This window comes from Sus scrofa, chromosome 13 (assembly GCF_054392235.1).
Source record: "Sus scrofa isolate SSC_HxYL_T2T_F1_AM1 chromosome 13, Sscrofa_HxYL_maternal_Yorkshire_Landrace_v2.0, whole genome shotgun sequence".
NCBI classification, from domain to species: Eukaryota; Metazoa; Chordata; class Mammalia; order Artiodactyla; family Suidae; genus Sus; species Sus scrofa.
The window spans coordinates 36,494,580-36,515,199 of NC_139395.1; the positions used below are offsets into that span (position 1 = coordinate 36,494,580).

At 36.2% G+C, this 20,620-nt stretch overlaps 1 protein-coding gene across 50 annotated transcripts in view; it reads left to right on the forward strand.

Moving 5' to 3' along the window:
- The window catches only part of LRRFIP2 (LRR binding FLII interacting protein 2), a 121,347-nt gene that overhangs the window by 79,510 nt on the left and 21,217 nt on the right, over window positions 1-20,620 (forward strand). For 35 of the 50 annotated variants that reach the window (XR_014822715.1, XR_014822717.1, XR_014822716.1 and 32 more), the window contains 5 exons: window positions 3,357-3,401; window positions 4,754-4,870; window positions 7,701-7,772; window positions 12,810-12,980; window positions 19,401-19,493. Coding sequence is in view for 47 of the 50 variants with exons in the window: in XM_021071625.2 (XP_020927284.2) it covers window positions 3,357-3,401; window positions 4,754-4,870; window positions 7,701-7,772; window positions 12,810-12,980; window positions 19,401-19,493 (498 nt within the window). In the remaining 3 variants the exon portion in view is untranslated. The remainder of the gene's footprint in view (window positions 1-3,356; window positions 3,402-4,753; window positions 4,871-7,700; window positions 7,773-12,809; window positions 12,981-19,400; window positions 19,494-20,620) is intronic. The other 15 variants (XM_021071636.2, XM_021071640.2, XM_021071644.2 and 12 more) reach the window with 1 other exon arrangement.

Consider the following 20,620-nt stretch of genomic DNA (forward strand, 5'->3'; position numbering starts at 1 on the left):
CCATACTGTTTTCCACTTTTCCATAAGTGGTTGTACCAATTTACATTCCCACCAACAGTGCAGGAAAGTTCTCTTTTCTCCACACCCTCTCCAGCATTTGTTATTTGTGGACATATTAGTGATAGCCATCCTGACTAGTGTGAGGTGGTACCTCATAGTAGTTTTGATGCATTTCTCTGATGATAATCAGTGATGCTGAGCATTTTTTCATGTGCTTGTTGGCCATCTGTATATTTTCCTTGGAGAAATGTCTATTCAGATCTTTTGCCCATTTTTCCATTGGATTGTTGGCTTTTCTTTTTTTTTTGCTGTTGAATTGTATAAATTGTTTGTAAATTTAGAGATTAAACCCTTGTCAGTTGCATCATTTGAAACTATTTTCTCCCATTCTGTAAGTTGTCTTTTTTGGGTTTTTTTATGGTTTCTTTTGCGGTGCAAAAGCTTGTCAGTTTGACTAGGTTCCATTGGTTTATTTTTGCTTTTGTTTCTGTTGCTTTGGGAGACTGACCTGAGAAAACATTTGTAAGGTTACTATCAGAGAGTGTTTTGCCTGTGTTCTCTTTTAGGAGTTTGATGGTGTCTTGTCTTACATTTAAGTCTTTAAGCCATTTTGAGTTTATTTTTGTGTCTGGTGTGAGGGTTTTAGTTGGTTTTCATGAGCAAGTCTTGAGGGCTTTACTAAGGAAAAAACTTTGCTTTCTGCTTTGTTATTGTTTTATGTTTTAGTCTACCATTTTGTTTAGCTGCTTTTTTTTTTTTAGCAATTTGATGATTTATATTCAGTTTTTTTATTTCAGTTGAATTTGCTTATTTTACAAAATTGTGATATATAGGAGATACAGCCTTTGCTTTCTGATTTTTCGTATTAGTGCATTTTCATTTTTTCCGTGTTACTCATACACAACAATTTTTAAAAATCAGCTATAGTCACCATGTTTCACGTTAGAACCTCAGACCTTATTGATCTTATATCTGAATGTTTGTACCCTTTTACCAACATTTCCCTCTTTTATACCTTAGTATATTAAACCTGATTACATTTTATTCCACTTAAGAGCCATTTCAGGATCTGGCAGACTCTTTGGGTCATCATTTTGAACATTAGCTTGTCGTTGCAATGCAGCTATGTCGACCTCCTGGGGCTTTTAGAATACTTGGTTTCAGCTAGCTTTTTGTCTAAATGGAAGGCTGCACAGAACATAGCTCAAGCCTGAGACGTGAGAACTGAAGATCTTGGCCAAATCCCTACAGCCAAAATAATTGGGCTGTGGCAGGGCTGCTTAGGCATTTTTGCTGCCTCCACAACCCCGGAAGTTTGGCGCATGATCAGCTTGGGTTGCGGCAGTTGGGATCTGTCAGAAGATAGTGAAAGCAATAGAATCAACACTGCGGTGGACTGGGTCAGTGATGCACCCTTTGACATGTAAGATTATTCTAAGGTGACTGTCTCTTTAAAAATAAGTGGGTTTGGGGGGCATTTGTTTGAAAGTGGGATAAGAGACAAGATTTCAGATGAACCTGGAAGAATGTCTCTGGATGCTGCTTGTTTTTATCTTTAACTCATTAGTAGAAGAGAGTTGGAACATACTCTAAGGAAAATAAGGCAGTTTATTTAGACATAGTATTTCTTTTGCTCTGAGAAATAACACATTAAATATTAGGCAATAGATTTGAGGAAGAGAATTTCTTTTTATGGCAGTAATTGCCAATGTTAAAAACTATTGTCATTGCCAATTTGTTTTAAAACATTTCATATGTGGTTTAAAGAAATCAAAATGAACTAAAATCAATTCCTTTATAAGGTCGTTGCTGTAAGAAGTAGTAAAAAGAATTTGAAGTCAGAGATCATATTTATACTCTGATTTAGTACTTAAAAAGTGTTTACTGAGAGAGAAAATGAACACAATAAATGTGGGTAATGAAAAAGAAAAAAACTTTCAAATATGAGGAAGCTAGAGTGAAGTGATCTGAACTGAGCCAGAAATAATGACGTTTTGGGTTTTAATGATTAACTGAGGAAGATTTTCAAATCTCTAGGTTGGGCTGGGAGGGTTAGTCTAGGAGTTGAAATCTAGGTATGGTTCATTTAGTTAAATTTCTCCCTGATCTTTTCCCCCCAGTGATAATTGGGACAGTTTATACAAGTGACTAACATGAAAAATTCACGAAATAAAATCTGGATCCACCTCTGATACTTAGTAGTTGTTTGTTCTTTACTGAGATCTCTCACCTCTGAATTTCTCTTTCCTCAGCTATAAAACCAGGATTTTAGACTAGATCTTTAGGGTACTTCTTGAAATACTAACTAAAACAACCATAAGGCCTGTCTGTAGAAGATAGGATAACTCACTTGTGGTATATGCAAATAATAGAATACTATGCAGCTGTTAAAGTTTAAGTGGGGTACATCTATAAGTATAATGGGATATAATTCATTTATTTATTCATCCAACAAATTTTGATTCCTTCTAAATGTCAGGTGCTATTCTTGGTGTTAGGAATACAGAAAAGAACATGCAGACATCGAGCGTACATTGAAGAGGGAGATCAGACAATAAATAAATTAATAAATGCCAATGAGACAGGGATTGATAAATGCCTTGAAGAAAAGTAAAGGACTTTCTCTAATCTCTGAAACATAGAAGGGGAAAAAAGAAGATATAGAATGTATTTGGGACACCACTGTTAGAATTTTTAAAGGCTTTGGAGTAGGTTGCCCTTGGAGTGAGAATTGAAGGTCAGCATGTAGTGTGGTAGGGAGAGAAGCTTACTTTGCATACCATTTGTGCTGTTCGATTTTTTTTCTTTTTTTGGATATGTGTGCATGCATTACTTAAAAAGCAAAAGTAAAAACCAAACAACCAAATCCTTAGCTGTGGGGAAATTTTTTTGATAATATGTTTAACATGCTCTAGTCCAAGCTGGACTTTTTTGGCTAAGTATGCTAGTCTTATCTATGTGTCCTAATAATGTTTAGATATTAAAGTTTTCTGGCTTTTGGTTTTATCAGACTTTTCCTTTTGATGTGTATAAGTTTGTGTGTGTTAACTTTTGCATTGCTAAAATTTAAGTTTACATGTAATTTTCTTTAGTATGTTTCAAATACCATGAAAAGAAAATCTATGTGAAAGTTCTAAATTTTTTCATAAAGATAACTTGCTTATTCCATGTCTTTCTTATTAGATAAGAAAGTTCTTAACATCTTGTCTTATTTCAGTTTTAGTATGTTTACTTACAGGTTCCAAATATCACTTGAACTTGGAGAACTCAAATAAGGTCACTTTTTTTTTTTCCCTCCTCAAAAAAAATCAAAATGCTAAGCATCTTTCCTGATTTTTATCTCTGTTCTTTTCTAGTTGGATGAAAAATCTGACAAACAATATGCTGAAAACTACACAAGGGTAAGTATGTAAATTCCTAAGGAAATTAAGTTCTCAAGGTCAATAACTTACTTTCTACTATATTTTATTCTTTATTTTACAATAGTTTAACTGATGGAGCTACTCTTCCTCTCTTCATCTGCTTCCTGTCCTTGACCCCCAAATTCCTCTGCAGTTGAATCATGTGAAGCATTGGGAAGAGAAAGACACTGTATTTTATTTCCTTGAATGTCACCTCTTAAACTCTTGGCTGCTCTTTTGATTTTCATTCCTCTAGAATTTAATCCTGAGAAGAAGCCATTAAATACTGAGAAGGAAGAAATGTCTTTAGGAATGGTGGTGACAAACTCTGAGGGTTTATGTTTTTCTCATATAGATAAATTATTTCTTTGAAGTAAAATAGCTCCTTTCAGGGGTTGCTTTTTGTTAAAAAGTCTCTTACTTTCTCCTAGAAATATTTTTAGAAAGTCATCTTGGGAAATTAGCAGGATTAATTTTGTGCTATGCCCCCAAAAGATGTACCAGTTCTATCCAATAGAAATATCATGAAGCCACGATGTAAGTTTAAATTTTTCTAGAAGCCACACACTAAAACAGGTAAAATTAGTTGAAATTTTATTTAACCAAAATGTCCAAAATATTTAAACATAATCAGTATGAAAACTTATTAATGTGATAGTTTACATTCCTTTCTCCACAATAAGCCTTTGAAATCCGGTGTGTATTTTACACCTGAAAAAAAATTCTCCATTTGGACTAATCTCATTGCAAGTGCTCTGTCTTTGCATGGGGCTAGTTGGTTTCTATTTAAATAGCACAGATCTCTGTCATTTATTCATCTAGTAGCCTAATCTCACATTTAAACTAATTGTGGAAAGAGCAGTCTAAATTCACAGTGACCACAGTCGTTCTTAGCTGCAAATAGTATTGCCACCTTTATCAGGAAAGTACTAGACAAAGAAAAGACTCTAAGGAAGCAGCTTCAGGAACTACGGAGGATGGCTGAATAGCATACCAACTATCACATTCTAAAACTGTTTAAAATCAACCTGATGTACTCACCCCAGTGCTGCTTACAACAGCAGAGATGCACTTAGAAAACAGCTCTCACATGAGCTATTTCATTTCCTTCTTTGTAATTATAAATTGTAGATTTCAGTAAAGTGAGTGAATGAAGTTATGCTTCCTATGCTTGGGCTTGAGCCTGGATCCCCCTCCCCAAAGCCAATCTAAATTGCCTTTGGGTGCCTTTTTAACTACTGTTCCACACTCTGTGAGATCTTGCCCCACCACACTGCCCCACTTTTAGTTTCCACAGTAAATATACTTTTAAAGAAACAAGACTCAAAAGTGTCACATTTCTTTTTTTCTAGCCTTCATCTCGAAATTCTGCCTCAGCAACAACCCCTCTAAGTGGAAATTCATCCAGACGAGGAAGCGGGGACACCAGCAGCTTGATAGATCCAGACACCTCCTTAAGTGAATTGCGGGTAAACCGCAGTTTTTGGGTTTTTATAAAATTTTTTACTGCTTTGTCGTATACTAGAATTATATAACATTTAATGTGACTTGGTAGGAAGGAAAGAAGTATGAGTTCTTTAAAAATGAATTGTTACTACAGTTCAAGAATGTGACAAGGATCTGAAGGGAAGGAGATTAGTTAATTCTTTTTCTGTTCTCTTTCCTGAACATTTGATGACATTGGAATGAGTTCTGCTAATTTACAGATGCCAAAAAACTTTTCTAATGTATGTAGAAGTAATTCTCTCAACTAATTGGCATATTTTAAATGGAAAATATGTGGATGTGCAAGGAAGCAGACCTTGGGAATTATTTTAGTCTTTTGAGCCATTATGGTATTATTTGGCTGTTTGAATACAGTTATCTCTCAGTGTTTGATGATAAGACAAGTATAATAATATTTGGGATGACAGAAATGCCTGAGTAGTGGAAGCTTATTTAACCCATTAGTTGAATCTCCATTCTTAGTAATACTCTTTTCAAAATGAATTTGAATGTCTATTTGCTGAACCTGTCATTTGTGAGGAATGAGGGAAGGGTAGTAATAAAAATTGCATTTATTCATTCATTCAACATTTATTGAGCACTCGACCCCACAGATTTAGGCAGTAAAGCACACTTTGGACTTCAAAAGTTTCCTGTTTCATAGGGAAGACAAATGGATATAAACCAGTAAAACCAGGTGGAGCGATACTATAACAGTAGCAAGAATAGAGCTGTTCAGGGAATTGAGAGAAGTGTATCATCTAAACTAGACTAGAAGAAAAGATAACAAAAGGCTTTTATAGAGGAGACAAACTCCGAGCTAAGGGGTGAAGGAAGAATAAAAATTATCATCTAAACTAGACTAGAAGAAAAGATAACAAAAGGCTTTTATAGAGGAGACAAACTCCGAGCTAAGGGGTGAAGGAAGAATAAAAATTAACTAAGTGAAGAAGTTGAAGGAGAAGGCTTTCTGAGACAGTTAAATTCAGAGAACCAGAAGGTTACCTGTATAGCAAAGTTGCCTCGGGGTAGGATGAGAAGCGAGGATTAGTAGTGGGTTACAGAAGGCTGGAGAAGTAATGATGGGCTGAACGACAAAGCACCCCAAGTGGCATCCGAAAGGAACTCAGGTTTACCCTGACAACTATGGATATTACACAGCGGAGCCATACTGTCTGATTTGCAATCCTAAATATTGACCAAAGATTGAAAGAAGTGTTGGAGGAAACTTGCTCTGAAGAGAATATTGGAGGATGAGAGTTGGTTGGCCAGCAGAGAGAGAATTACAAAGTTAAGAGAAGGTTTTTGTTTTCTTTTAAAGGCAACATTGTTGTTTTCATTGGCTTGATTGAGCCAGTAGATCTGAGAGACTCTGAAGGTTAAGGAAGGAGAGGGGCTCACTGACCTAGAAGAGTGCCTGAGTGGGTGAGAGGAATGTCCAGGGACCAGATGGATGGGAGGTGGCCGTCCCTTTCCACTGACTCAGTAGGGGAGGAGGGGGATGGGTTGTGCCTGAGTAAGATTGTAGGCGGAGTAGGAGCAAGAGTCTGGCTTGTCAAATAGGCAGCTTGTCAAAGTGGACTGAGGGTTAAGACTAAGGATTAGGAGAGGGTGGAGAGGTTTGAAACAGTGGCAGTGGTGCTACAGAAGGAGGCCCAGGTCAGCTGACTATGACTTTGGAGGAGTCAGTATTACAGAGCTCTTACTAAGTACCAGGCACGAGCATCGGGGTGCGAAGTAGAATTAACTTAACGCTTGCATTTAGGTTCTGTTTTCTGGTGGGACAAAAGACAGCAGGATGAGGCCTTTCTGCCTGAGACTTAGTTTGTGCTTGCTGTGTACTTGTATTTCTTCTTTGAGAGAATGACTGTGAAGGAAATGAGATTTTTGTATCCTAGCATTTGGCTCCTAATAGGCGCTCAATAAATGCCTATTGAATGAATCAGCAAGTTGAGACAAACCTACCAAGGAGGGAATGAAGGGGGCAGGAGAGTATCATATAGAAACTCTGTATAACAGGCTTTTGATAATTGATCCTGTAATTGTAGAATTATATTCAGGGCCCTATAACAGTTGTTTCCTACTTAAATCAGCCATCCAGAATTGACCTTATATAGCAAAGTCAGGTACAAAGGAGATAATATTTTCCATTTAAAATTTGATCTGCTTCACTTTTCTTATAAGGATTATGGTAACATGTGGAGGAAAGGCTTTTCTCATCATTTAAATGGTGTCCTCAGAATAGAATCTTTCATTTGACATTGTGTTTGAAATGTTTGTGTTTAGCTTCTCTCCTTTTACTTATCTTTCTCTCAAATTAATTGTGCTCATTGAAAAACAACTTTGTTCACATCTAGTTTTACATTTTTAAAAACTTCTGCATGAGTCAGTAAAATTTGCAATTTAGGATTAATTTACTACATATTTTACTGGTTCTAGGTGAAGCATTATGCTAAAAATTATTTAAATGATTTATACAATTTTTAAAATGGTGTGTTAAAAATGTTGTAACTTATGTAGCTTTTTTCCATTCACAGCCCTACCCTCATTTGCTAATGTTATTTCAACAGGAGTTAATGCCAAGAAGATATTTAATATGTTAGATTGATTACTCCCAACCATCCTCAGCCCTTCTTTCACCTGGCCTGTTTGCCCCTTTCATTGGTTTGGAGTGCCAATTAACATGTGTATACTTCACTTTCTCTGCTTTTAGTCTGGAATATACAAAAGTAATTCACATTTTCACCTGAATTCTTTGAGACTTGATATGTTTGTGTGTGGTTTTATGCAATGGTTCATTCCTATGTCCCACAGGATATCTATGACCTTAAGGACCAGATACAGGATGTAGAAGGGAGATACATGCAGGGGCTTAAAGAACTAAAGGTATCAGGGCCCATTCTGCAGCCCAAGCATGCTCTTTGTATGCAAAAGTGTTGGTAATGGTGGTTTTACAGATTCTGTTAACCCCACTGCACATAGCTTTACTAACAGTGTTTGTCTTTCAAGCATGTGCTTAACCTGCAATGCATAGGAAAGGCAAGTTTCAGTCTGTGCTAATGTTTAAGTATGGTTTTTGAAATATTCAGCAGAAGATACTATATCTTACAGTTTTTAAACCTTTAAAATACATGTTTCTGTGTCTCTGCCTTACAAAATTAGTTTAGGCAAAAACCTAAAAAATGTTTTAAGGATATTTTATTTATTTATTTATTTTTGTCTTTTCTGCCTTTTCTAGGGCCGCTCAATGTTTTAAGGATATTTTTAAATTGAGAATTAGATCTTAAAATTCTTCCAAGCTCAGTGAAAGAGCATTGCCTATTTCTGTTACTGAATTCAGTCAATATTAGATACAGGAGGAAGACGCATCTAAGAGAGAGCATAATTTAAATATTCCCCCTGGAGGAAGAACCCTGAAGCATAAGGACTGTGTTTTCTTTTTTGTTTGATTTTTTTCACATATGTTCAAAAACGGTTACACAGATTCAGTGCCTTAAAGAATTTGGAGGTAAACTTAAATGGGCCTTATTTTTTCCAATCAAAGATGGCTAGCAGTTTTCTTTACAAGTGTCCATGTGGGCAGATATTTTAGTTGTAAATAACACTTAATTATCCTGCTCATCCCTGTGTTTTCTTACTAAGTTCAAACCTAGTATTATGAATTACTGAAAATTCCCCTGAACAAATGTAGGTCCCTATTTGAAATAGAAGTACATACCAGGCCTCTAAAAATGTGTAAGCAAGACATTGAGAAAGATGACTCAGGATGTGCTCCAAGGACAAAGTGTGGACTAGACAAGCAATGCTTTGCTCAGCAGCCATGACACGATTGGACTTAGCCCAGCTACCAGCCAAAACCCTCATGCAGGTGATTGGTTCATGGCACATGGTTAAGACTCAGGACCAGAAAGGGTAGGAAGGCCTATGGAGAGCACCCCTGGGGAAGCCCGGACAGCAATGTGTAGTGTCAGTGTGCAGTAGGAGAGCCCCAGTGTGCTCATATGCTCAGTTGGTCTTACTGCTCTCATCTGAAGATTTAATCCCCCTCTTATGGTTTTGGAGATAGAACCTGGAAATATCTTAGATCAGGGAAACAAATTTAGTACATTCAATAAACACATTCATTTTAAAGTCTTCTATATAATATAATGTATCAGGAAAGCAAGTGATTCAGAGGCATTGTTGTTTTTTTATTTTAAGCATTTCCTTCTTACCTTTTAGATTTCTCATTTATTGCATTCTTTGAAGGATACAAAAACCAGATTAACTTTATTTGAGACTCTGAACAGATCAGCTCCCTTTTCTTAATTCATGGTTAGTGTATAATCAAACCTGACTTCAAACTATGTTTATCTTTGAAATGACTCTTTTAAATGGAAGGAAAATCATTTTAAAAATTGTATGGTTAGTGGTCAAAACACGAGGATGTGATGTATCCATATCCTATTAAAGGATCCTGGGTCATTGCTTATGACGTAATTCTTAAGTATGTCTGCCTTGGGGTGCTTTTCCCCACCCTCCCTTCCTTCCAGAGGCACCTGGGTCTTGGTAAAAGACAGATTGCCAGACTCTACTCCCAGGCTTTCTTATTCAGTAGATCCAGGATGGGATTGTTGAAAATTTCATTTTTAACCAGGTCCCAGATAATGCTCTTGCTGCTAGTCCAGAACCTACACTGAAAATCAGTGCTTTAGACACAATTAAGTAAAACTAATTCCTTATGTGTATCACTATGTGAGCTAGGTTAAAATCATTAAAACTACCTTGACACTTAAATTTAGAATAGTCTTCTGTGGTCTGTTACTTAAAGAAAGAGTACATTCCATAAACTTTATGTCAATTTTATTACGTTATATATATATCACGTCTTTGTAACTGCTGCTTCAACTGTCTTGGATCCTATTGTTCATGCAGTTATGCACCATTTCATGTGGGACTAAGTTGTGAGGAGGACTTTTTGTGCTATCAGCCTCTCCAATGGGTTAAAATCATTCTGAACTCTGCATTATATTAAGATACTACTATGTTTAAGCACTATACAATTAACTTTGCTTGTATTCTTTATTTTGGTTGTATTTCTTCTCAATCCTAGTGTAAATATTACCTGATAATACAGTAGAATTATTTGTGAAGAGTTATTAAGTGTGTGTATATATCTTTACTGACATATAATTCACATACCATAAAATTTACCCATTTAAAGTATACAGTTCAGGAGTTCCTGTCATGGCTCAGTGGTTAACGAATCCAACTAGGAACCATGAGGTTGCGGGTTCGATCCTAGCTGCGCTCAGAGGGTTAAGGATCCGGCATTGCCGTGAGCTGTGGTGTAGGTCGCAGACAAGGCTCGGATCCTGCGTTGCTGTGGTTCTGGCATAGTCTGGCGGCTATAGCTCCTATTGGACCCCTAGCCTGAGAACCTCCATATGCCACGGATGTGGCCCTAGAAAAAACAAAAAGACATAAAGTATACAGTTCAGAGTTCCTGCTGTGGCAAAATGGGTTAAGAATCTGACTACAGCGACTTAGGTCACCCTGGAGGTGCAGGTTCAATCCCCAGCCAGGCGCAATGAGTTAAAAGGATCTGACATTGCCACAAATGTGTCTTGGATTCAGTCCCTGGCCCGGGAACTTCCATATACTGCAGGTGTAGCCATAAAATAAAAATAATAAATAAATAAAAGGGTACAATTCAGTGGTTTTTTGCATAGTCACAGAATTGTGCAACTATCCCCAATTTTAGAACATTTTCATTACAGCCAAAAGAAATCTCATGCTAATTAGCTGACCTTCCTTACTTCTCCACACCCACTCCATGCCTAGCCCTGGGTAACCACTAGTCTATGTTGTCTTTTGTAATTGACTTTTTTTTTTAGGGTCTCACATGTGGCTTATGGAAGTCCTCAGGCTACAGGTTGAATCAGAGCTACACAGCCTAATGCCATAGCCACAGCAATGCCAGATCCTTAACCCACTTAATCCCCCAGGGATTGAACCCACATCTTCCTGGATACTAGTCGGGTTCGTTTCCGCTGAGCTACAGCAGGAACTCCCTTATAATTGACTTTTTATTTAACATAATATTTTCAAGATAGATCCATGTCCTAACATGCATCTGTGTGTGTATATACCATATATATGTGTGTGTGTGTGTGTGTGTGTTTATCCATTTATTACTTGATAGGCATTTGGATTGTTTGAGGCTATTATGAATAATGCTACGGTAAACGTTTTTGTACAGCTTTTTGTATAGACATGTCTTTTCATTTCTCTTGGGGACAGTGCCCAGGAATAGAATTGCTGGGTCATATGATAACTCTATATTTAACATTTTGGAGAGCTGACGAACTGTTTTCTGAAGCAGCTATACTATTTTACACTCTCATCAGCAGTGTCTGAGGATTCAAGTTTTTCCATATCCTCACCCACACTTTTCTTGTTTCTGTTTTTTTTTTAAATATATATATATATATATATATATAGACAATAGTCATCCTAGTACATCTGAAGTAGTATCTCATTATGGTTTTGATGTACATTTCCCTAATTACTGATGATATTGAGCATTTTTTTATGTTTATTGACCACATGATATACTTTTTATGTGTCTCTTTGTTATTAAATTGTGTTCTTTATATATATTTTCTCCCATTCTGTGGGATGTCATTTTACTTTCTTTGTGGTATTGTTTTTAGTACAAAAGTTTTTAATTTTGATAAAGTCTATTTTTTCTTCCATTGATAGTTTGGTATCATATCTGAGAAATAATTGCCTACTCCAAATTCATGAAGATTTACTCTTTTCTGGGGGGGGGGGATCTTTATATAGTTTCAGCTTTTAATTTAATTTAAGTCTCTGATCCATATTGAGTTAATTTTTTTATATTTTATACATGTGGATCTCTGTTGTCTCAACACCATTTATTGAAAAATATTCTTTTCCCACTGAGTCATCTGGACATCATTGTCAGAAATCAGTTGATCATAAATGTAAGGGATCTGCACTCTCAATTCTATATCATTGGTCTTGGTTTGTTAAACATTTGCATTAGTATTTTTAGAATTTATTTCCAGAAGCTGTGGCTTTTTCTATGTGAAATGTTTTTGTTTTTAGCTTTACAAATGTTACTAGTAGTAATCTACCTAGATTTGGATTTTTTAAAAAAACAGACTTTAAGCTCTTTTAGGCAGAAAACTTTGAAGTATATAAAATTTTAGCATTTTATTTTTTAATTTTTTTTGGCCATGCCCATAGCATGTTGAAGTTCCTGGGCCAGAGACTGAACCTACACCACAGCCGTGACCCAAACCATTGCAGTAACAATGCTGATCCTTAACCCACTGCATCACAAGGGAACTCCTTGATTACTTATTTTGAAATGATGAATATATTAATGATTGCTACAAAAAATGTTACACATTTACATTAGCATTATTATACAGAACAGGAAAATACTTAAAACACATTTCCAGGAAGTGATGAAATTCAAGTAAGTTTGAAATTTACTTGTGTAAAGAGAAGCTACACTCTGTTGTATCATTACATTCAAGATTACCAATAGCTTGCTGTTTAAAACTACAAAAGTGACATTTCTGGAAACATTGATGATTCTTCCTTTTATGACTCTTGCAATGTGATGTATATTGTCCCCTCATTATTTTCATCTTTCACAGGCTGCATTGCTGCTTGATTTTGTTTTCTTGGATAGCACAGAGCTCATAAAATTCTTACAATGGCATTATTGGCTTATTGTCGTCCTCCTAATTTATGTGCATGTTACTAAACAAGGAGTTCTCCAAACTGCTTGTATTTTGCAAAAATGCATCTTCATGTGTTTGTGCCAATGCTCTCTTTCTTGCTATATGGCAAATAGGTGATGAACGTATTTTAGATATTAGGCTGATGACTTTGACTTTCATTTAGGAGTCTTTGTCTGAAGTGGAAGAAAAATACAAGAAAGCCATGGTTTCCAATGCACAGTTAGACAATGAGAAGAACAATTTGATATACCAAGTAGATACCCTCAAGGATGTTATTGAAGAGCAGGAGGAACAAATGGCGGAATTTTTTAGAGAAAATGAAGAAAAATCAAAGGTAATTGCTCATCTTCTATCATGTCTTTCTTAGGGTCAGAAAATTAGAACCTTCCATTTAAAAAGCATTGGGTTTGATGGAAGAGTACAGCATCCCTGGGAATGGTATTTCCACCAGAAATGATTGTAAAAGGAAATTAACAGAACGTAGATAGCAGGTCCTGGAATATTTTCCTTTTTTAATTTTTATAAGATTGAATTTATTTTCTTAAGAAGAAACTTATCACCTTCTTTAGTTTCTGAACATAGAATACAGCTCAAAATTTATCTTTATTTTCTGTCTCTTAATTGGGACAGTTACGGAGAATTACATCTTCCTGTTTAATTGGCTGGAACTCCACAAAGCTCCAAAGGCCTTCAGTGATGTAGTTTTCTTTTCTTTTCTCTTCCCCCACCCCATTTTTCAAAAAAAAAAAAAAAAAAAAAACCTGATTTCTGAATGGTTAAAGAGAAATCTTTAACCAGTTTTAAAACAGCAGTGTGAAGATGTAGGTCAGTAATCAACAGATGTTTTCTGTAGAGGTTTGTAAGCTATATTGTTAAAATGTACAGATGGAAAATAAAAGCTACTGCCCAAGGCCTGCCTGGATTTACCTTTTGACAACTGCAGGAAACAAGTTGGGTTTTCTTAAAAACTTATTGGCTTTTTTTTTTTTTTTTTTTTGCTTTTTTAGGGCCACACTCACAGCATATGGAGGTTCCCAGGCTAGGGGTCTGCTGGCCTACACCACAGCCCTAGCAACGCAGGATCCGAGCCATGACTTCAACCTGTACCACACACAGTTCAGGGCAATGCCAGATCCTTAACCCACTGAGCAAGGCCAGGGATCGAACCCGCAACCTCATGGTTCCTAGTTGAATTTGTTTCTGCCGCACCATGATTGGAACTCCGTATTGGCTTTTTAAAAAGCATTTAAGTCAGTCCAAGCAGAGGGCAAATGGATTTTACTAACAAAAAATGAGTTGTAGGAAGTGTGCATTGGTGAATTGTTAGAAACAACACTCTGAATTTGTACGTAATATAATCTGTAAAGCTGTTAATATAACCTCTAAGGGACCAGCATTATTACTGTAGACTGTGTACGGATTTATTTCCTTGAGGACTGAAAATGCTCTTTCCATTCTGTTTTGGTCACTTTCAAAAAGTGTTAGGAAGTATTTGCAGGGGGTTTGTGGGAAGGACTGATGAAGAGACAAAACGCAGGAGATTTTTAGGGCAGCAATACTTTTCTTTGTCATAGTATAATGGTAGATATATTATACAGTTATCAAAACCCATAGAATGTTCACCACCAAGAGTGAACCCTAAGGTAAACTATGGTCTTTGGGTGACATTGGAGTGTCAGTGCAGGTTCATTAATTGAAGCAAATGTACCACTGTGGTGTGAGATGTTTACAGTAGGGAAGGCTGTTCCTATAGGGGAAAAGAGGTGTATAGGAACTGTACCTCCTGCTCCATTTTGCCTTAAACCTAAAACTGCTCAAAAAAAAAAAAAAATATATATATATATATATATAGTATCTTTTAACAGAAAATTAGGATAAGAAAACTTGTGTCTAGATAAGTGAACAAGAGGCTTCTGGGTTTCTTCATAGTGATGACAGTGGCTTATTGAAGATTTGATAATAGTTGGTTTTTTCTTCAATTCTTCCCATGTCTCAGAGGCTAGTTCTGGAGATTTTGAAACATCATACTTTACCTAGAGTTTTTGGAATCCTTTTTTGCCTTCCCACACATTTTTTGTATTTCTGACTTTTTGCTTCTAACAGATTAGAAAAAGATCTAAGTACTAATGGTCAGTACTAAAATGAGTTCGTATCTTTCCGTCTTCTTAAGTGTCTTTGAGCATTTTTTTAAATTTCAAAAATCCCTATGATAAGCTCTTTTAGCCAACTTCATTTTTCCCTCCTGTCATTTTCTGAGACAGAAAGACGTCTTATTATACTTAGAGTTGTGGTTTTTCAGTCCATTTTCATTTTTATTTTTATTTATTTTTTTGTCTTTTTGCCTTTTCTATGGCTGCTCCCACGGCATATGGAGGTTTCCAGGCTAGGGGGTCTAATTGAAGCTGTAGCTGCCGGCCTACATGAGAGCCACAGCAATGCCAGATCCGAGTTGTGTCTGCGACCTATACCACAGCTCACAGCAACGCCGGATCCTTAACCCTCTGAGTGCAGCTAGGATCGAACCCTCAAAACTTCATGGTTCCTAGTCAGATTTGTTAACCACAGCGCCACGACAGGAACTCCAGTCCGTTTTAATTTTTAAATCTTGTGCTTTTTGAATTTGAAAATGTGTGCTTTTTTAATACCCTAGAAACCTGCTTCACATACTGTGATGCAGAAAACTTTGTGACAGTCTCTCCCTGATAAACCTTCACCCTGACCTCTCTTTTAAACAAATACTGCCTCGTTCAGTAGAATGTTCAAGGACATACAGAGAGGTCAGGCACTCTGGTATGTTTCATTATAGCAGGAGGTGGGGAGGGGGTGGAAGAAAAGGACCACTCCATTACACAACAATAATAATACAATTTTTCAAGCCATCTTTAGTTTTCTGCTGGGATTATAATAATTGCATTCTAAATATTGTCTCTGTACTTATATCAGGGACAGAATATCTGGTTAGGAATGTCTCCAGTATATTATTCTTAGTAGCTTTTCATTATAGTAGGGGATTCTTTTTTTTTTTTTTTTTTTTCTCTTTCCAGCTTATCTGAGATTTGAAAAGTCTTTTATTGCCTATTTTAAAACATACAAAAAAATAGAAGAGTATATAACGAACTCTCCTGAACCCATCACCTACCCTCAACAAACCGTCAACACGTCTAATTTTGCCCTATCTACTTCCCCCACTCATTATTTGAAGCAAGTCATAAATATCCCATATTTTAAAATGAATTTAAGTTTAGCTGTCTGGACGACCTGTACTCTTTCTAAAGTACAACCACAAGACCATCTCAAAAATGGTCTTGAGATGAAAAATTAAGAACAATTCCTTTATACTACATATAATGCCATTGTTGAAATTTCAGTTGTCTCATGTCATAAATGATTTTTCTTTTTTGCACTTTAAAATACAGTCAGAGTCCAGATAAGTTTAGTTGTCATGTCTTATAAATCTCTTTATTTATAGGTTTCCTTTCATTTCTTTTTCCTCCTTTGAAGTTTATTTGTTGAAGAAATTGGATTGCCTTAACAGTTTCTGACATTCTTGGGGATTTTGCTATTTCATTACCATGGTTCTTTACCATGGTCCCTTTTCCTCTGTATTCCCTGTAAATAGTTAGTGGTTTAGAGGTTTAGTCAAATAAGAATTTGGTCTACTTCATAGGTTCTCTTCCTTCAGGAGGCCCAGTTGTGTGGCATTTCTCTCTCTCATGCTGGGACTGGATGCTTAGATTAGGCTTGCAACATGAGATATTCTAAATATAACATTATTGCCTTCTTTTATTTTCTTTTATTGTTTTAAAACAGCTTTATTGCACTATAATTCACTTACTTTATAATTTGTCCATTTTAAGTGTATAATTCAGTGGTTTTTTGTGTCTTCATATCTTCACAGACATGTGCAACTATCACCACAGTCAAATTTAGAATATCTCATCAAGTCAGAAAGTAGCATTGTACCCTCTAGCTGTCATCTCCCTAAGTAACCACTAATCTGTGTTCTCTCTCTATATAGTTCTCTTTTCTGGACTTTCCTAACAATGGAATCATATGATATGTAAACTTTTATGATTGGCTTCTTTCACTTGGGTTAATGTTTTCAAGTTCATCTGTGTGGTATGTGCATCAGTGCTTCATTCCTGTTTGTGGCCTAATAATATCCCATTGTATAGCTATACCACATCTTGTTTATCTATTCGTGTATTAAGGGACATATGTTTTTTCACTTTTTGTCTGTGATGAATAATAACGCTGCTCTAAACATTTGTGTACAAGTTTTGCATGCACATACATTTTTCTTCCTCTTAAATATACACCTAGCAGTGGAATTGCTGGGTCATATGGCAACTCTGTGTTTATCCACTTGAGAAATAACCAGACCCTTTTCCAAAGCAGCTGCACCATTTTATTCCCTCCAGCAGTGTATGCAGGTTCTGATTCTCCACATTTTTATCAATACTTGTTATTATCTGAGTTTTTTCCCTAGCCATCCTAGTAGGTGTGGTTTTTGGTTTGCATTTCCCTAATGACTAATGATTTCAAGTATATTTTGATATACTTACTGTTTATAAATATTTGGAGAAATATCTGTTCAGATCCTTTGCCCATTTTAAAATTGGATTATCTTTGTATTATTGCATTGTTAGAGTTTGTATAGTCTAGATATAAGTTCCCTATCAGATACACGGTTGGCAAATATTTTCTCCCATTACATGGGTTGTTTTTTCACTTTCTTATGCTTTTTTTTATTAGTGTAAGTTCATTTTTAAAGAGAAATTTTACACAGAAAAGGCAAGATAAAAGCTTGGTTCTTTTCCTTGGTTCACAAGTTTTCAAAATAAGGAATTAGTTGTTTAGTATTGTCTCATAGTGACCAATTATTATTATTTAAAAAAAAAATCATTATGAAGGCAAGAAATCAAGCATTTGATGATTTTATTCCTTTATAGCTTTTATGGACCATTTTAGCAGTTATATCAGGAAAATATGTATATGGGGTATTTTTTTGTTTTAAAGTCAAAATATGTTGCACTTATAGTTCATAAGTTGATATTCAAGATGCAGGGTTTTTACTCGACTTCCTCTATCTTATATATGTCCATCTCCTCCTTCCCACACTACCATTCCCAGTTCTTCAAGGCACTAAGGATGGTAGTAATTATGTTATATTCTGTTTTCATTGCTTTATCCCACAATACCTAGAATAGCAATACCAACATTACCACCAACAGTATAATTACTGAGAATAGTTTTAAAGTTTTGTTTTTTTTTTCCTGTTTGCTTGTTATTTTGATGCTAAGCTATGTATAGTACAACTGTTGTCTTTGAAAGTTACTTGAAATAGTTTCTCTATGCTTTTACTACTCACTGGGTATACACAGCTAGGTTCATTACATTTTATTTTCAATATTTAGGAACTGCTTTTTAAATTTTTATTACAAAATTATTTTTACCTTTAATTGTAGTAAAATATATAACAAAACTTACCATCCTAACCTTTTTCCAAGTGGGGATGGTGGTGTGGGAAGGAGATCTGTAAAGTTCCCTTCTTGGTAGCAAGTACACTCCTGGTGTCCACACTGCTCCATTAAAGGAGAACCAAGGCTCCATGATTTCAAGTCTGGAGCAGGAAATGTACCAGATGAACCAGGAACACGTTCCTGTGTTAGATAGCAAAGAAGCTATCACAACCAACTAAGACCCAGGTCAAATTACTTGGGAGTCAACCTGAAGATGTTCATATTAGTTAAAGGTGGGACAACTTGAAAATCAATAAGAACAAAAGTTATAAAGGGTTGAAATCATCAAATGCTTGATTTCTTGCATTCATAATGTCTTGCTTTGATGAGGAAAAAAAATGGATAGTGTTTTTAATTTAGACTGCATTTATATGCATAGATTAATTTAGGTGGGAACTGACATTTTTATGATGCTGAGTCTTTTTATCCAAGAAGATGGTATGCCTTTCCATTTGTTCCATCCTACTTCTCTGTCTTCCAAGAATGCTTTATATGGATTTTGGGTATATCTTTATAAAGTTTACATATATATGTAACTTTATTGGGGGCGGGGGAGGCTCTGCTGCATGTAGCAGCTTGACATGGGATCTCACTTCCTCAACCAGAGGTTGAACCAGGGCCACAGCAGTGAAAAGCACCAAGTCCTAACCACTAGACCACACAGGGAACTCCCTATTTTATTTTTTGATATTGTTTATTGTATCTTTTCTCTAGGTTTTGCTTTTGGGGTGTTTTTTTTGTTTTGTTTTTTTGTTTTTCTTCTGCATTTTAGGGCCACACCTGAGGCACATGGAAGTTCCCAGGTTAGGGGTCAATTTGGAGCTGCAGCTGCTGGCCCTACACCACAACCACAGCAACACCAGATCCTTAACACACTGAGCAATACTAGTCGGATTCGTTTCTGCTGCGCCACAACAAGAACTCCTCTAGATTTTGTTTTGATGTGTGATGATTACTGAATTTTGCTTGTTAATTTTATAACCTATTGCTTTTCTAAATCATTTAATCATTCCTAGTAATTTTGCCATTGATTAATTTGGATTTTCTAGAAATGAAAATTGAGAATTTTCTGAACCTTTCCATACAATACAGAAATTTTCTAAATCCCATTGCATTGGCAGTCCAAGTATGTTTCTGGAGGTCACACTTAGCCTGTCTTTTGTTATATTGTAGATGTCCCAGTCTTTCGTGTGCCATGATCTATGTTAACTGTGCCATTTGTTTAATAACAGGAGTTAGAAAGGCAGAAACATATGTGTAGCGTGCTACAGCATAAGATGGATGAACTTAAAGAAGGCCTCCGACAAAGAGATGAGCTTATTGAGGTACGTACATGTACTGTGGAAATACTTAATTGTGAGAAAAACGCATTGACTGGGATGAGGGCATATGTATTGGAGGGAAGGGAGTTAAAAAACCACAAACAGTTTACCTGTCTCTTCACATTCAGCCGTCCGCTAAAATTTTACAAACGTGAAATGTGAAGGCAGTTAAAAAAATGAATTCTTTGAACCCGGTAGACATTTCTCCCCTTTTAATAGCAGAAGCTTTTGTAATTGTCTTTATTCCTAAGTACATTCTTTCCTAAAGATATCTTAGGAAATAAGCAAAAGGAAAAATTACAGAGTACCATTATTCTTTGGAATGTAGTGAATGCTCTATTTTGGAACATGATTCTTAGGAAATAAGAAGTTTGATCTTCACTCAGGTTGGTACCTTTCTGAGGTGGCTCAATGAAAAGAAATTGTAAAGACGCCTGGTAGTAGATAAAATGTGAGGGCTGGCCAGGGCTGAGGTTCTGGTTTCTCCTGGTGGAGGGACCCTGAGTGCTGCTGCAGCAGCCTAGGAGGAAGCAGTGCGGTCCAGCAAGATGGCCTTGAAAGCATTTATCATCCTTTTGTGCCTGCTGCCTGCAGGCATTTCTGCTTTTCTTTAAATGCGGTTTTCCTCTTGAGGTTGTCGTCTTTTTTATAAAAAAGTATGTGGTTAAGTTTGTTAGGAAGGGATCCTGCTCACATTTTTAATGTGGTTATCACGTACATCCAATGTTAACTTAAGTGATGATGACGTGGTGATATCAGGAGAGCCAGCTCTTAGGGACCCCAAACCCCATTCAACCCATTCACACCCCTGGTGATTCAGACCCACCCACCCTTTTTCCCTCCCTCTTTTCCTTCTCCCATGGACCTGCCTCACTTAATCTCTCCTCTGTAAATGACTTTAAAAACCATTAATAGAGGGGGGGAAATGACTCTGTTGGTGGAATCGTGTTGGACTTTTTGTCATTTTTGAGAATAATTTAATTGAATTGAACAGCCTGCTGAAAGCAGGTTAAATTTGTGAATTCCAAATGCAAACACAGGTTATAACCCTTTGAAAATGTCAAATTACAAGTGAAGTTATCTTAGTTTTTCCATATATGGCAAGAAGCATATTACCAAACTGTATCCTG